The sequence below is a fragment of the Mesoplodon bidens genome (genome assembly GCF_964165515.1).
Source record: "Mesoplodon bidens genome assembly, chromosome: 6".
Classification (NCBI taxonomy): Eukaryota; Metazoa; Chordata; class Mammalia; order Artiodactyla; family Ziphiidae; genus Mesoplodon; species Mesoplodon bidens.
The window spans coordinates 34,204,712-34,230,966 of record NC_138162.1 but is presented as its reverse complement, the minus strand read 5'-3'; the positions used below and the strand labels follow the sequence as shown (position 1 = coordinate 34,230,966).

Genomic DNA, 26,255 nt, shown 5'->3' with positions numbered 1-26,255 from the left:
CCAGAGCAATACTGAGGAAAAAGAACAAAGCAGGAGGCATAACCTTCCCAGACTTCAGACATACTAGAGAGCTACAGAAATCAAACCAGAATGGTTTGAAATAAAAACAAACAGACAAATGGATCAATGGGGCAGAATAGATAGCCCAGAAATAAATACACACAACTACTGTCAATTAATCTTCGATAAAAAAGTCAAAAATATATCACGTGAAAAAGACAGTCTCTTTAGCAAGTACTGTTAGAAAAGTTGAACAGCCACATGTATATTGATGAAGTTGAAACACACCCTACACAAAATAACCTCAAAATGGCTTAAACACTTAAACATAAGACATGACACCATAAAACTCCTAGAAGAGATCACAGGAACAACATTCTCTGACATAAATCATACCAATGTTTTCTTAGGTCAGTCTTCCAAGGCAATGGAAATAAAAACAAAAATAAACAAATGGGACCTTGTCAAACTTACAAGCTTTTGCACAGCAAAGGAAACCATACACAAAACGAAAAGACAACCTACGGAATGGCAGAAAATATTTCTTAACGATGCTATGGACAAGGGTGTAAATTCCAAAATATACAAACAGTTCATACAACTCAACAAACAACCAACCAAATCGAAAAATGGGTATAAGACCAAAATACACATTTCTCCAAGTAACACATACAGGTGGCCAAGAGGCACATGGAAAGATGCTAAATAGTGCCAATTATTAGAGAAATACAAATAAAAACTCCAATCAGGTACCACCTCACACAGGTCAGAATGGCCACCATCAAAACTCTATAAAATAACAAATGTTGGAGAGGATGTGGAGGAAAGGGAACCCTCCTACACCACTGGTGGGAATGTAAGTTGGTGCCATTGCTATGGAAAACAGTATGGAGGTTCCTCAGAAAACTAAAAATAGAATTACCATATGAGCCAGCAATCCCACTTCTGGGCATATATCCAGACAAAACTGTAATCCAAAAAGAAACATGTACCCCTATGTTCATAGCAGCACTATTCACAATAGCCAGGACATGGAAACAGTCTTAATGTCCACCAACTGATGAATGGTTAAAGAAGATGTGGTACATATATACAATGGAATGCTACTCAGCCATATAAAAGAACAATGGTATTTGCAGCAACAAGAGATTATCATACTAAGTGAAGAAAGTCAGAAAGAGAAAGACAAATACCACATGGTGTCACTTATATGTGGAGTCTAAAATATGACACAAATGAACGTATGTACAAGAGAGAAACAGACTCACACTCATAGAGAACAGACTTGTTTCCAAGGGGGAAGAGGGTCGGGGAGGGGTGGAGTGGGAGGTTGGGGTGAGCAGATGTAAGCTACCATATATGGAATGGATAAACAACAAGGTCCTACTGTATAGCACAGAGAAGTATATATTCAATATCCTATGATAAACCATAATGGAAAATAATATATAAAAACGAATGTATATATATGTACAGCTGAGTCACTTTGCTGTATAGCAGAAATTAACACAACATTGTAAATAAACAATTATCCTTCAATTAAAAAAAAGAAAAAACGTCAATACAATTCACCCTATCACTGGTCTAAAAACAAAACAGAAAACGTCTTAGTTTAAGAGGCAATCAGCAAACTTCAATACCCGTTCATGATAAAAACTCTCAGAACCAGAAATAAAAGGGAATTTCCTCCACACAAGTGGGCTAGGATTGGCACATTTTTTCTGTAAAAGGCTAGAGAGTTAATATTGTAGGCTTTCTGGGACTTTCATCCAGACTGTCTCTGTCACACCTCTTCAACTCTGTGGTTTTAAGTGCAAAAGCAGCCACAGACAATGGGTAAACAAATGGTGGGGCTATGTTCCAATAAAACTTTATTTACAAAACAGGTGGCCAACGAGATTTGGCCCACAGGCTATAGTTTGCCAACTCCAACAACAGCCCTCCCAGTTTCTCACAACTATTAACTCCCCAAAAAGCTAGCAAACATCACACTTAGGGTGAAAGACTGAATTTCTCCAGCTAATCTCACTCACTGTAGATAAGGCCAAGAGTTAAAAACTCTATAGGGGTCCATACTTACGGAGATTCCTACACTTTCGTGAGTTTTTACCTCCAGGAGCCCTACCAGAACTTCTCACGGTGACTACATACTTCTAGCAGGGGGAAGGGAAAAGCAGACATTTGAAAATACTGATCTTTTTAACAAGACCTGCACTCAAATGATTTGGGCAGAGCCTAATCGAAGTGGGTTTTACCAGGGCCTGACCAATGTGGAGGCAGGGAAATACCCAACTCCAGCCCCCTCTAACCTTCCTGTCCTACCTAAGGAGTGGAAAAAAACTGAGAAGCACTGGTGAAGTTCACAGATGAGGTACATGCTCACTTAAAGACTGACAGCTAATCACAGGACTACAGAACCCTTCTCCTACCCAACCCCCAGCCTCATCACCATATCATTAAAGACCCATTTATCAGATTTGCTTTTACCCAGTATATCACACACATTAGGCTTTTGACAGAAAATTACAAGGCATACAAAAGGGAGTAAAAAACAGTTTGAACAGTCAGAGCAAGCATCAGAACACGACTGATATGGCAGGGATGTTGAGATTGTGAGGCTGGGAACTTAAAATCAGTACAATGAATATGATAACACCTCTAATGGAAAAAACAACGTGCAAGAACAGATGGGTCATGTAAGCAGAGAGTTGGAAATTCTAAGAAAGTCAAACAGAAATGTTGGAAATCAAAAGCAGGCATCTTATCCATTTCATTAACCATCTTAGGGGGGATATATCTTCATGTTGTCAGCTCAATCACCCAACGTATTTTCTTTCCAGGATCTAATGATATCACAGTTACCTTCTTTCACTCACTCTTATTACATGAAAGACAATGAAGTATTTTAAAAGCACAATTTTGTTATGTAGATGTGCCCACTAGTGACAACTGTAACAAACACTTTCTCATCAAAGGCCAAAACCCTAGAAGGCAGGAATCCCTGGTATTAATTGTGTACCTGTGTCCTGTTAAGTCTGTGACAGCACATAGGCTTTATTATTTTCATAATAAATCCGAGAATTCTATCAAAAGCTGTTATAGGTACTTATCTTTATAATCTGGTGAAAAATTGGAACCCATCAAGCTGTCCGAGGTAAAAGAGACGTTTCCAACAGAAAGAACGGGAGTGAAAGCCAAAAAAGGGTGCAACGCTACATCACTTTGGTTGAGAACAGTCTTTTCTCATTGTTTCTACTTCGGCAAGTTAATATACAAGGTATAATCCCCTTCAGATTTAATTTATACTTTCTACCAAGGTCAAGCCACTAGTGCATATTATAATAGAGTTCTTTGGTATTCTACCTCACAGCAAGTGTAATTACTTAGAGATATACTGAATTTAGATTTCCAAATCAAGTCAGCAACATGGGAGACCCTCAGGGCAAATACTATCTCTGGATTTCCTAAATACCCACAGTTCCTTTAATTTTCATGATCACTAAGGTACGTACGACTGGGAAGCCCTTGCTTGTTGATTGGGGGTGGGGCAGAGGGTGTGGACGGGAGGCACTGAGTTTACCTGGGCGTACTGTTCCAAAACTGTGGCTGCGTCGCCGTGCTTCCTCTGCTCAGCTAGCTTTCCTGCAAAGACAATAAGCATCTGAGCACAGTTGGCTTACGAGGAACGGTATTCCCAAAACTCAAGTTGAAACGGTTTTTGGTGGTACTATTTAAATCAAAATGTTCTCCTACAAATTGGAGACTGAGCTCTACAGAGTATACATTCAAAGTGAACTGCTCTAAAATAGCATTTTCAAACGTGTTCCCCCAAGACTGCTCAAAGGATCCTAAAAGGCAGAACCAAGAAACCATTCTCAGGTCAAGTACGTTTGTGAAGCACTGGGTAAGACAGAGTTAAGCGTTCTTTTGCTGAAATGCTTCATTAATATGTCTTTATTGTGTATCAAACTATATACTTTATGAATTTCTATGAGAGAGACAGGCAGGAATACCACGGGGTCCTATCTTAAATGGAAGTTACCATCAAAATTTAGCATGGGATGTGAAAATCCCATAGAGTCAAACTCAGTCAGAAAAATGCTTACAAAGGCACACATATGGGAAACTGACCTAGCATCTCTCACTAATCCATTTTTTTCCTCTAATAGGAAGAGGCTGCTGTTTCTTTGGTTGAGCACTAGATGGGGGTAGTTGGCTTATGTCAGGGGTCTTGCAGTATCTTCAGATCTGAGACTCATACTCAGCCCAGTTGAGATAATTACACTATGAGAGGCACACAGAACCCAGAGTTAACTAAGGGGCTGGCAGAGTCACGTCTCCCATTTCATGCTAACTCCAGGGCATATTATCACTGACAAAACCAGGAAGAGTCACCTCCACTGTTTAAGTAGCTACCTTTTCTTTCTTTTGGTGACTTGTGTAAACTGCCTAAGTTAAATGTACACATGAAGTGACTCCACCTTGTAACAGTTCTCAAAAATCTTTGAGCACTGTCTTCTCCACCTTCTTCTGCTAAGCATCTGGGAGAACTAGGTGCACTCCATTATAAGGCATGACAAACAGCAAGCTAAGAGTTGGAAAGAATGTAAGAGAAGATAAGAGACACCAAGAAAAGAACTAGAAAATTTAAACTACAAATAACAAGTTTCTAGAGCAGAAGTATCAACGGAGCCAGAATGAAGGGTTAGTAAGACTCAAATAAGGACTCCTCGGTACTTGTAAAAAGAGTTTAGCTTGGAAACTCAAAGGGCTTATAGAAGAGTCCACAGATCTAATAACCAGAAAATGCCAGAAACAGAAAAGTGATAATCTCACACATTTTTATAATCCCAAAGGAAAAAAACAATGTGAAATTACTAAAGAGAATATGTACGTACATTGAACAGGATATAGTTTGGATTTTTTTTCAGGACTGCTTTTTATGGGGAGATCATAACAATTTTTACAAGACTCTTGAAAAGGTAAGGGGGAAAATATACCAGCCACTCACTCACTTCAAGCACAGCTGACAGGGCCAGAGCCCCACCCGTCTCTTCTCCCAGGCACTCTGGGAATGCCACTCCACTCTAAGAAATCAGACTGTGGAATAACCTCACCTCCGGTTCAGGCAATCCCTAGATCCTGATACAGCTAAACTGCCTTTGCTTTCACACTGCTTATACATTTGGCTTCATTTCTGAAAATTGCTATTATGGTTTCCAATGATCTATTGTCTATATTTGAACGGTCCCACCCCGAAATTCATCTTTATATTCTTGCAGGGCACACTGCTACCCAGCTACACTGTACTAGGTGTACCTGTAAAATGTGAGTTTGGTGAATGAGGTAGAGAAAAGTGTTAGCTAAGTCATTTCCAACTTTGAGTGTTCTCTCACGATTCCAGCTTTTCCCCTTCCCGAGGACTGGAATACAGATGTGGAGAAAATCCACCTTTGACTCTCTGCCTAAGAGATGGCAGATCCGCACCATGGGAGGACTTGTCAGTGCCATGAGAGAGACAAGTAAACTGCTTTCTTTACTGTGCCATTGTATTTGGGGAACTCTCGTAGCAGTTCAACTTTACTCTACCTAATAAGCCACTCCAAATTAACCTTTACCCATGCACATGACAGTGCACCAAGGTGGGCTGCCGCCTGACACGTGTCTGCAAAACTGCCAACCAAAACCACAGAGACACAAAGCCATTAGAGAAGTTATCTGGGAGAACCTAATGGCGTGTTTACCTGCCAGAGTTCTGCCCAGCCCAGCCAGCTGGTCTTTGGTCAAGTGAAGCTGGGCTGCCACACAGAGAGCTTGCTGCCAACTGCCACAAGCCAGAAAGGCGCTGAGAGCTTTCTCGTGGGCACCACAGCGGGCAAACACGAGCCCTGCTGGCTCACAGAGGTGCTCCTGCAGCAGGTGTTCCCCGTAAGCAATGCTGATGTCCTGGGACAGGAAGAGACAAAGGGTTGGTGAGGAGAGGTGATAACTGTTCTTTTAAATCTCCAAGGTAGGCTGCCTCGGTCATTATACTTGAAACTCCCTGGAATGACTTAGAAAAACCCTGTGGATGACCAGTGAATTCAATCTTTCTTCCATTCAAAACTTTACTGAGCATGTGCCATGTATTCATCCAACAAATAATTACTGAGTACTATTCAGGGCAGCGGGAGTAACAGCAAAGCAAAAAATAAAGCCAAACAAAGCAAAAACAAACAAACAAAAAATAAACAGTAACAAGGAACACTCCCAAGTTCCTGCTCTTGTGGTGAAAGAGTACAGACTTATAAACACACTGTGGTCGACAGCATAATGGCAGGTAGTGGTAAAGGGACAGAGCGATGGGAGTGCTATTTCAGAGGGCTGTGAGGAGAAGAAGCCATGTGAAGAGTTACGGGACAGTATTCCATGCCAAGAGCACAGAAAGCACCATGGCCGTCGGGCAGGAATGGGTATGGAACGCACAGGAAAGAATAATAAGAAGGCTGGTATGACTGAAGCACGGAGAGCACAGGAGACGAACAGATAAGGCAAATGAGAGCAAAGAGGCAGGCTTTGGCCAAATTCTCTACTCCCCAGGCTCAGTATTAGGCAGGGAAACAGAGGGACATAACACGGGGTCCCTGCCCTTAAGGTAACCCACAACCTGGTGGGCAACAAATCAGTAAATAGCAGATTGATAAATACCATCCCCAAGGTTAGAACAAGGTGCTCTGGGAGCTCAGTGTTAGGTACCTCAGCCAGGAACGGCTTTCTGGCAGAGGAGACCCGAGAGTTTAGAAGGACAGGAGGGCTAAAGGAAGGGGAGGTAGAGGGCTGGCAGAGGCAGCTGACGCTAAAGAAGCAGGCAGGGGCCAGATCACAGAAACACGTGTGCAATTTGTGGACAAACTGAAAATGGTGGTGGTGATGGCACGGGCTCCATATCCCAGGTCGACCACCTCACGTCCCAGGTCCTGAGGCAAGGTGGTTCCTCATTTGAAAATTGTGCACTACACCTACCAGGTTGTTGTAAGAATTATAATACATGTAGCTGATAAGCAAAGTATCTGCGTATGAGAAAAGCTAAACAGATTTCAAACAAACGAACCAAACTTTATGCAGAAATATATGGGAAAGATCAGCACTATTCAGGATGATCCTGAGTCTGGGCTGGAGGAGGGGCAGGATGGAAACTGCCATGGTATTCCCGAGGAGGATTCAGAGACAACGCCTAGGTTTCTGGCCTGGGCAAGTTCTTCAGGAAAGGAACAGGTCAGGGTCTTTCTCCCAGATAAGAAGTTCAACATGAGGCTAATTAGTTTGAAGACAAACCTTGAAACCAAGGACATGTCAGGGACTCAGGAGCTTCATCCTTTTCCAACTAAAGCACAAAGCAAAATCAGGAGAGCCTCACATCACATGCTACACACCTTGTACTGCTGCGAGTTTGGTGGATATAACTTCAGAGCTTCGTTATACAAGTTTTTATCTTTTATTAAGTTTAAGCATTCTGGGAAGTACTCCGGTCCTACAGGAATAAGATTCATACACACACAAGCTTGAGACTTGGGAAGCATAATGGATTTCATTTCTACCAATGGTCCCTACATAAAATCAACAAGGGACCTTTTTAAGACCTGCATAATTAGAGTATCTGGAGAATGGGAATGCAGGAGTGTGAGCTTTAATGAGCACCACTGCAGATTCTGAGGTATGAGAAGCACCAATTGGAATCAGAGTTCTACTTAAAAGGAATTTTACACTACCCCTGATGAATGACCATCCAGCCCAGTGTTTGCTCAGCCTCCTTAGTAAGAATCACCTGGGGAGCTTATTAACCATACACATACCTGAGTCCCATCCCAGCCCAGCTGAATCAGATCCTCCAAGGAAGCCAGAAGCTGAATGCTTAACAAGCACCCCAAGTGACTCTTCCTTGTCCCCGACTCAGCCCTTAGGAAAGAGTCACAACTGCTGAAGCCTGAGGCTCCAGTACTGGTCAGGGATGGGGTGAAGCACAACACCCGGCATCGTGCTGCTTCGACTCCATATCACTGCCAATCAAAACTGGGTCAGGGCACTGCCAGTAGGCATGGCCACTCAGACAAGCTGGGTTTCCTTCAGGTGTGAGTGAATTATCAACCAATTTTGATTTTAAGACACTGAAGTGAATTTCGAGGATGATCACTCTTGACTCAAAAGCATCTACTCTATCTTCTTAGCTATTGAGCTCCTCCCGTTCATTCAAAGACATTTGCTTTACCCTCAGCTTTTCAAAACATATGATAAAAATAAGGTGCGGGTACGTAATTGTTAACATTTTCAGGTGTGGAAATTGAAATCAGTCTGTCTAAACTAACATTTGATTGCAATTTATACCCTCCCTAGTTCCAAAGAATATTTGAAGCAGAAATAAACATACTAACCCTCACACTTACCACATTTGCTGAGGTGGCCAATGGCTTTTTCATACCGTTTCAAGTATTTGTCTATAGTGAACCGCTGATAATTCGTTTCCATTTTCTTAAGTGTATTTAGAAATGGAAGGTATTCTTTGGGATCCTAAAAATTAAAAAAAAAAATTTTTGTAAAGGACAATTTTGTTGCTTGTGATTATATTACTTATAAAATAAACATAATAATTATAGCAATGAAATGAAAGCTACATCATTTTTAAAATATGTAGTGTATTAATATATTAATTATATATAAAACCAAACTACATAAAACCACTTTTGGTAAAAATGCCTTAACATATGGCCATATTCTCCAGGTTCCCAATTTCCACTGGAAAAAGAAGCTACATGGTAGAACTGGACTGGAATATGAATCATTTGTTATATTTCCTTTATAAGAGAAGAATTTGTTCACACTTATGCCTGTAAGCTTAAAAATAACCCAGTAATTTTATTTCGATTGCTCAACCTAGCAATCAAAACACTTTGGTAAGCCCAGAACAGCGATAGAGAATGAGCTTGGAAGTATGGGCCCTGGAGACTCACAGATCTGCCTCGAGGCCTGTCCTCACAGCCTTAACATCAGACCAAACACTGCAGTGTCAGGAGCACTGTTTCATACTACCACGTTCGCATAAACAAAAATGAGAAGTATGTCTAAGTAGTAACTCCACATACCTTCTGTGACTTCTCAGCTACCATGAGGACCAAATCAAAGTTATAGGTCCCAAGAGAATGATCATATAATTCATTAACATCTACAAGAAGCAGCAAATACTTCAGGGCCTCTTCAGCACTCACAGCATCAGGAACAGGTGCAGCACTTCCTGTCAGTGTGTAAGAAAACAAAACAGTAACAAAACCATTTGGGGAAAAAAACCCACACATCTAGCAACATAACCAAAAAGACAAAGTAATACGTTTTCCTGGCAGAACTGGACACCAGATGAATATATTCTTTTGACTCTTTTGTACAAGCTTTATAGGGCGGCATTCAAAGAAATGGACCCAGGTCTTAAAATGGAGACCAAAAAGCCACACACTAGATCAGTGATGTGACCCTGGTCCTGGTCAGTGTGATCTCCAGAAGACTGAAGACCCGATGTCAGTCGAGGCCCCGATACACACACTCTGTCAACATGTCTCTACCTTGAAGCTCGTGTACCTTCTGCAGCACAATTTCCAGTTCTGGGGTTGTTTTTTTCACGTGAGAGGTGAGTATGGATAGGCAGTACCTGAAGTAATAAGTGAAGTACACCAGAATAAGAAAGATGAGCAAGCTGAAGAAAAACAACTCCACACTTCTGTTACTCAAAAGATGCCAACTAACGAGAGCACACGTACTTGTGAGGATTTATGTTCTCCATGGCTGCTCTCATAGCATCGCAGATAAGGTCTACTTTTTTCCCATCAGGATCGCTGGACAGCTGGACAGTGCTGGTAACTGGGGGAGGGTACATGGTTTTTGTAACATCTTCTTCCCTGAGAACAAGTGTGTATTACAAGGTCACTAATGGAACACATGTCCCAGCTATCAAACTACTAACATATATGTTGGAGTGCTGATGAGATAATAAATAAAAAATGGCTTTTGGAAGACAGTTTAATTCTAAAAATATTCACATATGGTGAAAAATGGAAAAACTTGCTGAGAAGTGGAAACATGTCCACAGAAGACTTGTACGTTAATGTTTACAGATGTTACATTCATATAGCCCCAAACTGGGTACAGTCCAGGTGTCCACCCACAGGAGAATGAAGAAATAAACTGCAGTATGTTTACACTATGGCATACTACTCAGCAATAAAAAAGAATAAACTAGCGATACATGCAAAAACATGGATGAATCTCAAGATAGTATACTATATGATTCATTTATATAAAGTTCTTGAACAGGCAAAACTGATCTACAGTGAAAAACTCAAAAAAGCAGTTGCCAAGAGGGTGGGGACAAAGAATAAACGAGAAGGGATTTGGGGGAACTTTCTGAGATGAAGGAAATGTTCTCTATCTTGATAGGGGTCAAGATTACATGGAAGTATACATTTGTCAAAACTCAGTGAATGGTACACTTATAATCTGTGCATTTCATTATATATAAATTTTACATGCGGGGGGACCCCATACACAAAGAATATGATCTAGTTAATGTTATGCAAGGTGAAGTACTGACAGGTAGAGTGGACTGATGCCTGTAATTACCTCGAAATTTGTCTAAAGTAAAGATGAAGGGTGGGGACTTCCCTGGTGGCGCAGTGGTTAAGAGTCCGCCTGTTAATGCAGGGGACACAGGTTCGAGCCCTGGTCTGGGAAGATCCCACATGCCACGGAGCAACTAAGCCCGTGCGCCACAACTACTGAGCCTGCGCTCTCTAGCCCGTGAGCCACAGCTACTGAGCCCACATGCCTCAACTACTGAAGCCTGCATGCCTAGAGCCTGTGCTCTGCAAAAAGAGAAGCCACCGCAATGAGACGCCTGCGCACCACAACGAAGAGTAGCCCCCGCTCACCACAACTAGAGAAAGCCCGCACGCAGCAATGAAGACCCAATGCAGCCAAAAATAAATTAATTTTTTTAAAAAGTGCATTAGGAAAAAAAAAATGAATGGTGGATGGACAGATGGGAAATAGTGGTAAAGCAAATACAGGAAAATATGAACTGTAGAATCTAGGTGGTGGTACAGGATGCTCACTGGACAATTTTCTCAACTTTTTAATGAAAAATTTAAAACATATAGAAAAGTTAGAAAAAGATAAAAATAAAAAAATAGAAAGTTAGAAAAAAGTCATTGCAGAAAGACACCATTTATTTCAATTAAGTTTTTTATGTACACCTAAAATTAAAGTCAAATAATAATTCTAAATGACATCTTTTAAAGTCTTAGTTTTAAAAAGGGAAAAGATTGAAAATCCAGTACATGTGGCATCTAAGAGTTAGAGATTAAAAAAATATATTGAAAAGTAATTTTTCTCCTCTATTTATCTGTCTGATTTCCTTAACCAGAAGAGAGAAAATTATGCATATGATACTCATGAATTATTCAGAATACTTACTTCAATTCTGTGAAAAACAGATTAATATGATTTACAGAATCTATCTGTCTTATGAAGGTTTCCACATTTTCAAGAAACACCTACCCAAGAAAAGAATAAAAAAAGGATAAAACATTTTAGTTCAGATCATCTTAGTTCAAGCCTAAGGTAAGCTATGATAAATATCAGATTTAGAATGTTACCTTAGGGTTATGATCATGAATCAGATTGAGATTAATTCTCAGTTTTCTCATGCATTCAAATGCTTCTTTAAACATTAGTCTGTGAAGAGACAGAAAGTGGACAGAGAGGGCATTTCACAAAAAGTAAGCTCCCTGGACTCAGCATACTTTCATAATGATATAAACCAGTTAAAATTAAGACTATAGCCCAACTACTACTGGATTTCTACTCTGAAATCATAGAATGAAAAAAATCAGGTACCAGATTCATTTACCTTCCTAAAAGGTGTGATTTAGTCATCATGGCCGGTTGAGGACTATATCCACACACATGCACACAAGAAAATCATTATGGAACTTAGAGCTACTTTCTTTTTTAACAAAATGTTAGTAAACATCTTTCCAATATAAAGTTTCCCCCAAATTCAGAGATTCAAACAATGGATCATTTCCTTCACAACAGTGGCTCAGGCATTTTTGGGTCATAGGCCTTTTTATAAGTCTGCTGAAAGCCTTGGGCCTTCTGCCCAGACAAATACACATAGACACAGGACGGTGCAAAAATTCCCTGGGTTCACAGGCCATCTAAAGCCTATATCGTTCCCCTTAGGCTAGGAAGCCCTGTTTCGTACAATGAGCCTCATGATCCCTTCTGCTAGGAACGTTTATTACACCATACGATATAAGAATCAAAGTGTGAAAAAAAGAGAGCCTCTGAGAATCTGATTGAAGATATATGTAATGAAAGATTTAAAGACTTTTAAGTTTTAAAAATCTTAATGGAATACTTGCTGTCTTCACACATAAGTCATAACAATAAGCTAACTAACCATATACATGGTACTTACTTGTCCAACCACTTCCGAATTTGAGCTAAAACCAGGGCTCGATGATGAACAACTTCTAAGTTTCCCCTTGGCATCTTAAAATAAATAAATCAAATCAATAACATTTTTAACTAAACAGAAAAAAATTAAATACCCAGGATATACAACTTTACCTAACTCTTCTTAGAGAACTAACACAACACTGTAAAATGAGCATACCTTTGGCAAAATTCAGTTGTGCTCAAGATTTATTTTGACTTTTAAGAGAAGTTTCCCTCTTAGCCTTACGGGGCAGAGCCTGTATTAACACTCCTTTGTATAAAGCTAACAGAGAACTTAGCAAGGAAAGGCTTATAATAAATTAACACAAATGATAAGACAGCTTAAAATATAATCCACAAGAATTCTGTTTGGTATTTACTGTCAAATGACTATCAGAAACATAGCCTGAAAAATCAGCTTACCTGTAATATAAGCTTTGTGTCCTGGGGCACAACAGTGACAATGCGTGAACCCCTCTCCACCTTCCGCAGAGATTCCCCATCAGACACATGGCTGCTGCTCAGACCTGCCTGTAATGCTAAAGACACCATAGGCTAAGCCTTAACAATCAGTGTCAGGACAAGCCACTTTCCATTAACTGCAGCTGCAACTGCATGTTATCCAAAGTAGAAGGAAGCAATTAACAACTAAGCCACACTGCTCTCTCACTCAGCCTCAAGACCATTAGCCCCTCTGATAAACAACCTTATCCCAGAATTTTGTGCTCTCTCACAGAGCCCCCATGCACATGCCCATACACAACTTCTCAACTGATATGGAAAACGCAGGCAGGACTGGGCACTTTCTCTCTGTCCTAGTGTACTGATAAAGCTACGATCATATCAGTGAAAGATTCCCTGTTTCCAAGTTATCAATAGAAGCAAAGAAAATAAGTGGGCTTTTTTTTTCATAAGAAAATTGTGTGCATGCGCACACATACACGCTGGGTGGGGGGACATGAAACACAGAAAAAAATGCAGCAGATTTCCTATGAACCATGAGATGGAGTCCTTCAGATATACAATGGAGGGTTGCCACAGTGAGAAAAGGAAGATTACAAAGAAGATTGAGCATATTGCCAGTTTGGTGCCTACATGGTAATTCAAAGTAAAATATTAGTTATATTTAAAAATTTCCTGAAAATTGTTTGTTTACCTTAGGATGTGCTGCTTAAGGAAGGACCTCCTTCTCTTTGCTAACTGGTGTGGAGTGATTCAACTGAGATATCATGTTGAGATTAGGGGCTAAGTAAATGAACCTGAAAAGTTTTCTCCAGTCTAGGACTCCATGATAAAAAGCCAAAGTATCCAACAACCTTAAGTCATCAAGACTTCAAAGGACAAATGATATTAGAACAGGGACTATTTTCTATTTTATACACTGAAAACTTACTTTCCAATGATGCATCTCTCAGGCAAAAACACTGGCAAGTGTGGGAATGAGTCGTCAACAATAAAAACTCGTCATATACGGCAAATGATGTGATATTTGAAGCAACCTACAAAAGGTCAGGCAGGCAAAGGGGAGAGTTAGCTATATTACTTGGAGCCAAGACTGAAAAAGATCCAGTGTCAGAACAAGCCTTGATACCTCAGTGTCATTGATGAAAAAGCGACATCTATCAGTCAGACCAAGGACACATTCCTGCAAAGAAATAAAATATGAAATTACAAACAATTCTAACCAAACCAGTTAAACCAAACTTTTCTATTACATGGTTCCAATGCCGTATGATTTCACATCTAGGTCCTTGTAATGGGGACTGAAGATGCCTAAGATGTGGTTGGTCCAGTGCAGAGTGTGCTATGACGCCATCCAGTGCATCAGCAAGCCCTGCCGTTTCTATCTCCTACGCATGTCTCAAACGTATCACCTTTTGGCCCCTCACTGCCTCCACTCACAGCCACTTCCACTCTCCTCCCTTTCAACCTACTCTCTAGTGGGCAGCCAGAATAACCTTTCAAACCGTGAAGCCCATCACACTACTCCCTGATTAAAGTCATCAATTTCCAGTCTATGTTAAATGAGCAAAGCCACACTCTTTCCCATGGCCTATCACTAAGGTCTAGCCATCGCTTCCATTAGGTTCCTTGAATAAGCTGAGTTCTTCTAAGCTCACAGTATGGATAGTTCCTCCTCCCTGGAACACTCTCCCTTTCTCAGAGATAGAGCTTTCTTTTTCTTCACATCTCAGCACATACACCACCACCTCCTAGAGGCTTTCCCAGACCATCAAAAGTTGGTCTCCCCATCCTCACAGCTACCATCCTCTAACTAGCCTCAAACACTTCTCTATTCTCTACCATTACACCCTGCTCATTTACTTCATTCTCCTATCAGAAGGGACAGCCATACCTGTACTGATAGATTAAAAATTCCAGAAGGGCAGGAATTAGTCAGCTGTTTGGTTTTGTAACCACTGTATCCTACCACTGGCCACAATTATAGGCATTCTAATATTTGATGAATGATAACCTACTGAATACTAGTTTCAAGATTACATTTCTGTTGTCCCCAAAAGTTACTTATAAACTAACTTTGAATGTTTTGTACAAATGGGGATAAAAGTCTGCCAATTGCATTTTTCTGTGTTTGAATTTATACTTCCAAGGAAAGGAATCAACGAACTACTACATGCAAGCTCTTGACCCCATTTCAGAGATTTAGAGGCTGAGGCTCAGGAAACTTCTCATCGTTGCCTTGCGCTTTAGTGGACACTCAGGCCCACCTCCAAAGCACACACTCTTTCTACTTAATGCTGTCAGTTCCTGGGTCACTGCTCTTAAGTGGTAAGTTTTTCTGCCTTGTGTTTACTTACCTCTCCTCCAACCATGGCCAGTTCGGTCTGTGTGCACGGATAAGGAAATCGAACAGGAAATCCACCAGGGTTCTTCCATGGCTCAACAGCCAGAGAGGGTGATTCTGCAGGATTGGCAGATGAGGTTTACCAAGAGCTTATCTGCTCTTTGTAAAAAAAAAAAAAACTGTTGCATCAATACTTGCTAAAATACTTAACATGCAATTTAAATCACTTTCCAAATGTGTTTTGGAAACTCAGTAAAGTACTCCAGTTCATTACAAGAGAAAATACAGGGAGAACACACCTGCTAATTCCACTCTATAGATAAGGGATTTTCAGGGTAGTTAAAAGACCTAATAATCACCGCAACACTGATAAGATACAAGTATATGTGCTCAAGAATTAAATACCTACGTAAGTCATAAACATGCTTTCCTAACTTTTTTTTTTTTTTTTTTTTTTTTTGCGGTACGCAGGCCTCTCACCGCTGTGGCCTCTCCTGTTGTGGAGCACAGGCTCCGGACGGGCAGGCTCAGCGGCCATGGCTCACGGGCCCAGCCACTCCATGGCATGCGGGATCCTCCCGGACCGGGGCACGAACCCGTGTCCCCTGCATCGGCAGGTGGACTCTCAACCACTGTGCCACCAGGGAAGCCCCCGCTTTCCTAACATTTTGATACTCACCCCAAAGGTACTTAAGTATCTGACCACCAGCCACCTGCAGTGCTACTGACTTGGTCTTGGAGTTGCAACACAGACTGATTATGACCCCATCCACTGTCACAGATGAACTGACAAGAGTAAAATTAAAAAAAAAGGAAGTGAAGGAGGTGTGAACAGACTTTTTCTCCAAAGTAGTGACATTTCATTGATTTTGCAGAACAGAAAAAGAAGCAATTTTCCTTTGGTGCTGCACTGCCTATTTCAATATAACAAACATAATAAACGCACACCCATATGTATATACACACTAATAGATAAACTATTGCAAGCGCAAGCCCAGGTAAAGCAATTACCTGTCACATGACATTATTTTCCACAATGTCAATAAGTAGGTGTCTACATTGTGAGGTCATCACTCCTATTCTGGCAGCAACTTTATATAACTTATTGCAACTTATTTCAATTTACTGCATTAAATAAAGCAGTGAATCTGTAGGAAAGTGAGCACACTTAATACCTATATTGCTATTATATTCATTCATAGAAATCTGTGGGTCTCCCTTAATGGGAAGAGGGGAATCTGTTATTGCCATTATATTTTTTCCTGAGTCAATGAACCAAGAGTAGACATGTCTTAAAGGAAGTGGAAGAGGTACGATAAAAGCAAATGGTGCCAATGCTAACATTTATTCAAAGAGTTTTAAACAAATCTACAAAAAACCCCAAAATGCCACAAATTTGGGGAGGATAAGTTATCTGTGAAGTTAAGGGAATAGACTCTGGAAGTGCAATGGCTGGGACTGGATCCTGGCTCCACCTGCGTTATCTCAGGCAAGTTACTTAAACTGCTCTGTGCCTCAGCTGTCTCAGCTGTAAAATGAGGGCGCCAACAGTACATACTTCAGAGAGGTGTTGTGAGAAATAAGTGAGTTAATATAGGAAAAGCACTTAAAAGAGTACCTTTTACAAAGCACAAGCTATAGTAAATGTAAGCTATAAGCTGATTGGGGGACTATATATTTGTCAAAGACATTAACATTTTGTATGAACAAAATAGTCTTTTTTGAGAAACAAAAGTCAAAGCAGCAGAAATATATTTTAAATGACTTCTCACTTCCTTTATAGCAAATGAGATGACGGCATTTACCTTTTACAAGATAATGATAAAAAGTTGCAAATTTGAAGTAGTAGAAACATGCACAATTTAGGCATTTCTAATGTAAATTGCTCTGTTTTCCAAAGGAAGCCCCTGTTAAGTCTGCATGCAGCTAGAACATATTCTGCATCCAGACATATTCACAAAACCTTTAAAAATATGAAGCATTATTGGGACTTCCCTGGTGGGCCAGCGGTTAACACTCCATGCTCCCAATGCAGGGAGCCCGGGTTTGATCCCTGGTTGGGGAACTAGATCCCGCATGACGCAACTAAAAAAGATCCTGAGTGCCACAGCTAAGACCTGGCGCAGCCAAAATAAATCATAAATAAATAAATATATTTTTTAAAAAAATATGAAGCAGTATCATTCAAAGATTAGAAGTTAATGACTACATTTGGAATATGCTTCATGTATACAATAAAGAAACGTTCCTAATTTTGCAACAACGGTTTTCAGAATTTAAAGCTAACCAGCAGAACTTTAATTACATGTGAATCTGGGGATTACTATCAATGTATGCCGAGGGTGCCGAGTTTTGACACTGGAAACCTGAGGATTTCTCGGAGCTGTCCACACAGCGCTACCTGGTGCACAATAGGGCTTGCGATACAGAAAACAACATTCATTAATGAAACCTGTTACGTGACAAAGATGCAGTCAGGAATCAAAATGAAACTCAGGGCCAGGGAGCTATGAAATTTTAGCAAAGAAAAAGAGAAGAGGCTTTCTAGTAATAAATGCAATCAAGTGCCAAACAAAATGTATAGGAGTATTTTGAAGTCACTAAATCAAAATGAAGTGCATATATATAGATCTCATAATCGATTTTAATAACTAGCAAGGGTAATTAGAGTGGCTAATTCTCATAGGCTAATAATTACTCTGCTGGAATATAAGGTGAATGAAAAATTTTAACACACCTTAAAAATGTTTTGCCTCATCTCTTGGCATTTGTGCTATTTTTCACCACTTCTTGATGTATTTTAGTCTATATTTTGACATGACTAAAAACTAGACTTAACCCTCTTGCTAAGTATGTCTAAAAAGGAAGCCACTGCCCCTCAACCCTGCTCACTGGAAGTAAAAAAAAAAAAAAAAAAAAAAAGTCCCATGCTCATAAAAGAAGCCTAACTCTATCTGCCTATTAACACATGGAACACAGCGAATTGTTGGAATACCTAATGTTGAGCTGTCCCTGCTCGTCGTCCATCTCAGAAGGGGCCACAGTCAGATGGTGAATGACAGACTGTGGGCTGGATTGACTGTGGCTCACAGCCAGGAAAACATCTTCCTGAACCCAGGTGAGAAGGCCGAGCTTCAGTGGGTTTACTTCTTCATCTTCACTGTTCTCAAACTGAATTCTGTTTTAAACATCGAAGAATTTTCAAAACATGAATAAAACTTTAACATCACCGAGATTTTCCTGAATGAAGAATGAACCACTTTATATACAGTCAACTCCTAATTATTTGGAGGGACAAAACCTGAGGTAATGCCCAATACTAGAAAATCCAAAAATAATGTTCGCCTGGCTTAAGAATACATTTTTCTAGTATTTAAAATTAAGTATCTTATACTCTGAGATCTTTAGATTTGAAGAGAACATTTCAAGAAACTGACTACAGAAGAAAAACTGACTGCCCCAAGCCCTACACTAATAAACCCCAGCAGTCTTCCATTGTTACCAATTACCAGCATTCAAACCAGGCTCCAGCAGATATTTAGGTCTCAATTGAACGGATCCTTTCCTAAGCATCTCATATCAAAATGACTAATTCGTTTGGGAGATGACTTCTTTGCCGCTAATGCCTTCCTCCTGTAGCATTTAGACACTGGAGGAGGGCCTGTTTTTACTACTTCACGGGGGAACTCACAATGGCTCCTTCCTGCCTTTCAGCTCAAGCAGCAGATCCTCAGCACCCACTGAAGCTGAGTCACCAGTCTGATCTTCCTACTCAACCAGCTCTCCCTGGACTCAGTCTCTTCACTGCATTCAGCCCCACGCAGGAGCACTCCTGCCTCGGCTTCTCACTGACACTCTTCTGCCCATCACACTCAACATTCTCAATCCTTCTTTGGCAATCCTAAACCTATCTCTTTTTCAAGGTTCAAGGTAAGTTATTTATGCCCTTCATGAAATCTTCTCTAAATGACTTAGAGCTATCCTTCTCACAATTTTTTAAAAAATGAAACTATATTCTCAATTGCCTCATGCTTTCTAGTTTGCCTTAAATCTGTCCTCTAAACTTTCAAGTCTGTGAAATGAAATAATCCACGTACATGCTCTTTGAAAAACTACTAAGCATTATATAGACAGCTCCCAAATCATACACAGGTAGGAAATATATTCATTTATTAAATATATTGCATATATTGGCATTTAAGAAACATATTATTTGTTATATTCAGTTATTTGCTCATTATTCCCATTGATTTAGAAATAAATGCGCCCAGGAGACAAAGCACTGTGTTAGTTAAGAACTTGGGCTTATTAAATAGAATAGAATCAAATTCTGGGTTCTCACAGAAATGGACTTATAATTAATAATTTGGCTTCTGGGTCATTTTACAATGCCTATAGTGCACCTGAGGTATTCAATTATATCCAACTGTTTGTAGTACTGTTTCAATAGGAAAATACATTCTGATTTGCAACCTGAGAGCCTCAAAACACAGCAACCAAAAGTTCTGCATTGTAGGATGAGACAAACTAGAGACTGCATTAGGTCAGCCGCACATTAACAATGTACATATCCTCATTTGTGTAAGCAAATGCACTCTGCTCTACCATCTGCATCTCCATCTTTCCCATGGGATTTTCCCTGTTGAAAATCCCCCCAGGGATGTTGGGGGAATGGGTTCTAAGTCAGCCTAAGACTTATGCTCCATTGCCACCCATCAGCATATATGACATTCAGATATATAGGAAACTGACTTCTCCAACCAGGCTGAAAAACCAGGGCCCAGGGCCCAGGTGTTGTATCTACTTCTTGTTCCACTGAGCAACAGGCACAGGCTAAGATAATAACAGCTGGCTGAATTTAGGACTAAATGCTGGCTGCTTCTGGGCCCAGAGGTCCAAGGCAACTAAGAACAACCTACTTGTAGCTCTTGTCCAGATGAGGTGTTCTAAGAGAAATTTTAAATCCATTTCCACCCACAGCTCCCAGTTTCACCGTAGAGTCTACGCTTGGACTATCACCTAGGAAAAAAAAATGCAAATACTATCATAGTAAACTACAAACATTTTTCCTGATACTAAAGATATGGGGTTCTGCATTTAATGGGTTCTAGAAGGTAATCCACTTTACAAATAAAGCAATCTAGAAAATAACCACATCTCAACGTCTTTCTTAAATTAAATTTCTGCCTACCTTTCAGGCTGAGAATTCAAAACTTATTTGCAAACAAGGCTACCACTGCCATGTGCCAGTATAACTTACAATACAACCATAGAATTCACGTATTTCAGGTTCTTCAAGTGCATCAGGAAAGCAACTAGAAACTGACAGCAATGGGACTGTGGAAGGACAACTAGATTAGACGCTAAAACACCTAAGTAGAGGTCCTTGTCCTTTCTTGCTCAAGCACCTCCGGCATGCTGTTCCCTCATCTATAAAACAGAAAAACTCCACCTCTGACACAGCTCCTAGGAAAGCTGTGAGATCAACTGAAAATATGTGCAATGACAACGTTAAGGATGTAATGAGACACTATGTTCTTTCTAGGGTTGAGAATTATTCTTAAATACCTAACCCTTCAAATTCAACAAAGCAAAAAGAATTGTTCTTATTAGCCAGAGTAGGATTGAACCCCCCCCACAAACACACAAAAAACCCTGCAAGTCAATTAAACGTCACAGTAAGAATGATATTAATTACAAACTTCAAAATTTTTGGAAGCCCTAGAGCTAACGCAACACCAAACTATAATTTGCTTTTGTGTAGGAGATTTGAGTCAGAACATCCCGATAACAGTTTTTGAACATACCACATTTATAAACAGAAATCTGGTTACTGGCATCTAGGACAGCGAGGTCATTGCTCTTTTTAGGGTGTGCCGAGAACGTGATTTGATTTACAGGGTGTGGGAGCAGCAGTCGGTAGGTGCACATGGGAGGTGGAACCACACTCTGCCGGAAGACTGTCACCAATACCCTGTCTGCATGCGAGAGAGAAAGAGGATGAGACACATGGATATTCAATTTGTAAAACAAGGCATCTGAACAGCACAGTACCACTAATTAATAATGGTGGTAGAAAATATACAGCGATTCTTAAAAGTAACTGTTGGTGTTTTTATCATGAATAAGCTTAAATACAGTGTAGAGGAGGAAAGTAAGTGTCAGAGCTCTGTCTATATCTGGCTATTGTCACCTCCAGGCCTATAGCAGTTCATCTCGGGGCTTGGAGTTTCAGGTGCCAGGGACTAGGGCAAGCAGGCCCAAAGGTCAGAGTTCTAGCTTTAAACCTGGGCCTGCAACCAAGCCAGAATAAACCAAAATCCTTAAAGCACTTCCCTGTGCATGGATCTGGTAATAAGGCATACGTGCTTAAGTCCTCTATATAGAACACATGACTGTAAAGTCAGTATTATGATCACTACACAGAACACAAATTAGTACATCAACACACGTCACAACCTTAGAAGCAGGTTTCCCTTAGGTCATCAGCAATAAATAAACTGTCGATTCGGGGAAGACTGACTTTCCCTAGTTTCTTTCCCCTCACTAAACAAAAACCCTCAACCAAATTAAAAAACACCAATCCAGGGCTTCCCTGGTGGCGCAGTGGTTGGGAGTCCGCCTGCCGATGCAGGGGACACGGGTTCGTGCCCTGGTCCGGGAAGATCCCACATGCGGTGGAGCGGCTGGGCCCGTGAGCCATGGCCGCTGAGCCTGCGCGTCCGGAGCCTGTGCTCTTCTGCAACGGGAGAGGCCACAACAGTGAGAGGCCCGCGTACCGCAAAAAAAAAAAAAAAAAAAAAAACACCAATCCAATCCGAGTACTAGGCAGATGTCTGTAACTTGAACTGAAGATACTGGAAAGGTATATAATTAGCAAGCAAATTATGTATATATATTAAATATATATCAAAAAATAAAGCAACATAATGGAGTGGTGTTGAGGGTCAACGTAACCCTATGTCAGGGCACAAAGACAAGGCTGACACACCAATGCCAGAAGCCTACTGTTGTCTTCCTCTCCACCCACGGTCAGAAATGTCAGTGTCTTCAAAGCCCAGACAAGTAAATGTGTAAAGCCCATGGTGGTAGTAGAAAAGGGAGTTGAGGGAGGCAGGGGGAGAGGAGACCATGGTTCTCAGGGGAGTACACGCCCCACCTAAGGGCGTTCCCATCCAATCGAAACCAAAACAAGTAAAAACAAACCAAACAACCAGAATAATCAATCAAATAAAAATCCTGCACTGTTTTAGTCAAACTACCACATCTGCAGGCTCCTGGCTCAGGCCCCCTGCGGGCCCATGGACACACTTTCCAGCTCCTTACTTCCATCAACAACAGCCACATTTGCCATGTCACTTAAATTCTCTCCTGAGCTCCGGTCAGTCGTCCAGTGCCAGTCATAGCAGAGGTAGTGCCAGCCTTGACAGAGAACATGCAGCCGGTATGGGGTCACCGGGTCCCACATCAGAGACACAATCTTGCTATTCCCACAGGTGCTGAAGGGCAGGCTTTGCTTGAGATACCAGTGATAGTTTCCAACAGTCCAGAGCTGAACTGCAGGGGAAAAGCAAAGGAAGGTCATCAGAGGCAGGGGTCTGAGGAACAGACTTCGTACCACTTGCTAGAGAGGGATGAGGACACCCTTTTCTTTTTCAAGTGACCCTTTCTGCTCAGCCTCTTCATTAAGATAATAATATTAACAATAATTGTTAAAGTATAGTTTTTCGTGAGGATAAAATATTAAGCATCAATAAGGTCCGAAGCACATGTGTTCATTTCTACCTCTACCTTCAAACTTTATGATCATGGTGATGGAAGGCTCCTACCATAGGACAGTGCTTTAGTGAGTTGTTTTTTTCAAGACTTAGAAAGAAGAAAATTTGGCAATTAGATTAAAAGTATTAAAACACCCAATCCAAGGGCACTAGACTAGCATCACTATGTTGTATTACGCTAAAGACGCTTATTATTATCTTCCAGGTGTTTTGCATGCAGTTATGTCCAAGGGAGATTAGCATGCAATTACCCTTAAAAGAACAAGACCAAAACCTGTAGAGCGCAGGAAATAGGAAGAAGTTGGTCAAAGAGTACAAACGCTTCAGTTATAAGTTCCAGAGACCTAATGTATAGCATGGTGACTACAGTTAACGATACTGTACTGTACTGTATACTTGAAAGTTGCTATGAGAGTAGATTTAAAAAGTTCTCACCGGGCTTCCCTGGTGGTGCAGTGGTTAAGAATCCGCCTGCCAATGCAGGGGGCACGGGTTCGAGCCCTGGTCTGGGAAGACCCCACATGCCGCGGAGCAACTAAGCCCATGCGTCACAACTACTGAGCCTGCGCTCTAGAGCCCACGAGCCACAACTACTGAGCCCATGTGCCACAACTACTGAGCCTGCGTGCCACAACTACTGAAGCTTGCATGGAGGCAAGTGGAGCAACTAAGCCCGTGCGCCACAACTACTGAGGCTGCGCTCTAGAGCCTGTGCTCCGTGACAAGAGAAGCCACCACAATGAGACGCCCGTGCACCACAACAAAGAGTAGCTCCTGCTCACCGCAACTAGAGAAAGCCCACATGCAGCAACAAAGACCCAACGCAGCCAAAAAAAAGTTCTCACCATAACAACGAAAATGGTAATTATGCGAAGTGAAGGATGAGTTAATCAACCTTACTGTGGTAAACATTTCACAGTACATGCATGTATCAAATCATCACATTGTAGCTCCTGAATGTACACGTTACATGTCAGTTATATCTCAATAAAGCTGGAAAAAAAAGACCTAATCATGTCAAAGCCAACCTCTGTTAAACAGATGACACACATAAATGAAGATTTTAATTATATTAAGGAATTTCTTTTCTTTAAACATCTCCCTGATCACTAATTCTTAACTCAGCAATCACAGCAAATCCAACGTAGTTCTCGAACGAGCCTACTACAATACTTCGACCTAGCTCTGGGTTAAGTTAGACTACATGCTCATGCTCTGTGAGGACAGACGTTGTGGCTGTTCTTGCAGCTACACTTTTATCCTGAGCATATCACAGGGCCAGCCGTTAACACCTGGTTAATCAGTGGTTCTCAACTCTGGCTACACATTAAAAAATCCCCTGGGGACTTGCCTGGTGGTGCAGTGGTTAAGAATCCGCCTGCCAATGCAGGGGACATGGGTTCGAGCCCTAGTCTGGGAAGATCCCACATGCCGCGGAGCAACTAAGCCCATGCACCACAACTACTGAAGCCTGTGCACCTAGAGCCCGTGCTCCACAACGAGAGAAGCCACCGCAGTGAGAAGCCCACGCAGCACAAGGAAGAGTAGCCCCCGCTCACCGCAACTAGAGAAAGTCCGCGCACAGCAACGAAGACCCAACGCAGCCATAAATAAATAAATAAATAAAATTAAAACAAATAAGTAAATAAATGTCAGTGTTTACAAAAAAAAATCACCTGGAAGCTTTTTTTCAAAAAAATTTAATACTGATGTAGAGTCCCCATTATAACACACTGAGAGCAACTCTGAAATAAGACATTGGTAGCATTTTTTTTTTCCTAAAGCTGCAGCCAGGGTTGAGAACTATTGTGTTGAATGAATAAATGAATGAATGAGCTTCTCAATAACATTTCAGTTAAAGTTCTAGTGATTAAAAAGTTTGAAAGCCGCTCAGAAAATAATCAAGCAAATGAAAAGATTTATGGAAAAAATGTTCAGTGCACTGCTATTGATGACAGTGAAAAATTATAAAACTTTAAATGTCTAACAACATAAGATTTAATAAACCGTAGCATAAATGAATATACAGCAATTTAAAATGACACAGATAGATATCTGAAATGGAAATAGTTTGTGACACACTGTAAAAGCAAGTTACAAAACTGCAGGTATCATACCTACATATTTAACAAAAATGATATCATAGCTATACTGAGATGCATACATAAAATTTGGAAGACAAGAAACTTTAAATAATGATTATTACTGAGTGACAAAGTTACAGAAGAACTTTTCTTCTTCACATCTTTATTTTCTAATGCTTTCACATATTACATATACACTGAAAAATACATATTTACAATTTGATTTGCAATTTAAAAGCTACAGAAGATTCTTACTTATATCTAATCTCATTTCTCTTTCACTTCCACAGTATTCCTTTGGCTAGCATTTTTATTTGCTACAGTGGTACCATCCATGAAGAGAAAGCACTGATGACTTGTGATGGTTAATTTACATGTCAACTTGGCTAGGCTATGGTGTCTAGTTGTTTGATCAAACACTAGTCTAGACGTTGCTGGGAAGGTATTCTGCAGATGTGATTAACCTTTATAATCAGCTGACTTCAAGTACAGCAGACTATCCTCCATAATGTGGATAAATCTCATCCAAAGAGTTCATAGAGCCTTAAGAGCAAAAACTAAGGCCTCCCATGGAAAATGGAATTTTGCCTCAAGACTGTAACAGAGAATCTTGTCCGAGTTTCCAGACTGTGGGCGTGTCCCACAGATTTTGGACTCAAGACTGCAACATCAACTCTTCACTGAATTTCCAACCAGCCAGCTTACCCTGATTCTATTTCTCTAGAGACCCTGCCTGATACATAACTGAAATCCATCCCATCAAAAGCTAACCACTCCCTCATCTCTACCTAACTCCCTCAGTTATCTTTGATTCCATTACAAGACTAAGTGAAAAGGATAAAGGAAACTCCACGGCCTACTACTTTCAATTACATTTTACGGGGCAGAAGGCTGAGATACTAGAGCTGTCTTACCATAGGTGTTTAGAGTGGAATTTTCTTCCCTCTGAAGGTCTTCCAGCCAAACCGCAAGCACAGTGGAATCTGCATTCCAGAGAAGGTCATTAACCTAGTAGGGAAAAAAGACCTGTCACTGGCCTTTACGTATTTACCCCAAAATCTTTAT

The 26,255-nt window shown here is 40.7% G+C and overlaps 1 protein-coding gene across 2 annotated transcripts in view; it reads right to left on the bottom strand.

Annotated features, from left to right (window-relative positions):
- ELP1 (elongator acetyltransferase complex subunit 1) overlaps window positions 1-26,255 on the bottom strand; it is a 63,676-nt gene that overhangs the window by 20,621 nt on the left and 16,800 nt on the right. For both annotated transcript variants that reach the window (XM_081237136.1, XM_081237135.1), the window contains 20 exons: window positions 26,105-26,198; window positions 22,655-22,885; window positions 21,136-21,306; window positions 20,248-20,347; window positions 18,324-18,506; window positions 16,008-16,114; window positions 15,342-15,445; window positions 14,114-14,167; window positions 13,916-14,021; window positions 12,946-13,061; window positions 12,503-12,576; window positions 11,676-11,754; window positions 11,494-11,573; window positions 9,783-9,920; window positions 9,588-9,673; window positions 9,117-9,265; window positions 8,421-8,544; window positions 7,413-7,510; window positions 5,745-5,946; window positions 3,581-3,642 (listed from right to left, as the gene is read on the bottom strand). In XM_081237136.1, the coding sequence (XP_081093262.1) occupies window positions 3,581-3,642; window positions 5,745-5,946; window positions 7,413-7,510; window positions 8,421-8,544; window positions 9,117-9,265; window positions 9,588-9,673; window positions 9,783-9,920; window positions 11,494-11,573; window positions 11,676-11,754; window positions 12,503-12,576; window positions 12,946-13,061; window positions 13,916-14,021; window positions 14,114-14,167; window positions 15,342-15,445; window positions 16,008-16,114; window positions 18,324-18,506; window positions 20,248-20,347; window positions 21,136-21,306; window positions 22,655-22,885; window positions 26,105-26,198 (2,358 nt within the window). The remainder of the gene's footprint in view (window positions 1-3,580; window positions 3,643-5,744; window positions 5,947-7,412; window positions 7,511-8,420; window positions 8,545-9,116; window positions 9,266-9,587; window positions 9,674-9,782; window positions 9,921-11,493; window positions 11,574-11,675; window positions 11,755-12,502; window positions 12,577-12,945; window positions 13,062-13,915; window positions 14,022-14,113; window positions 14,168-15,341; window positions 15,446-16,007; window positions 16,115-18,323; window positions 18,507-20,247; window positions 20,348-21,135; window positions 21,307-22,654; window positions 22,886-26,104; window positions 26,199-26,255) is intronic.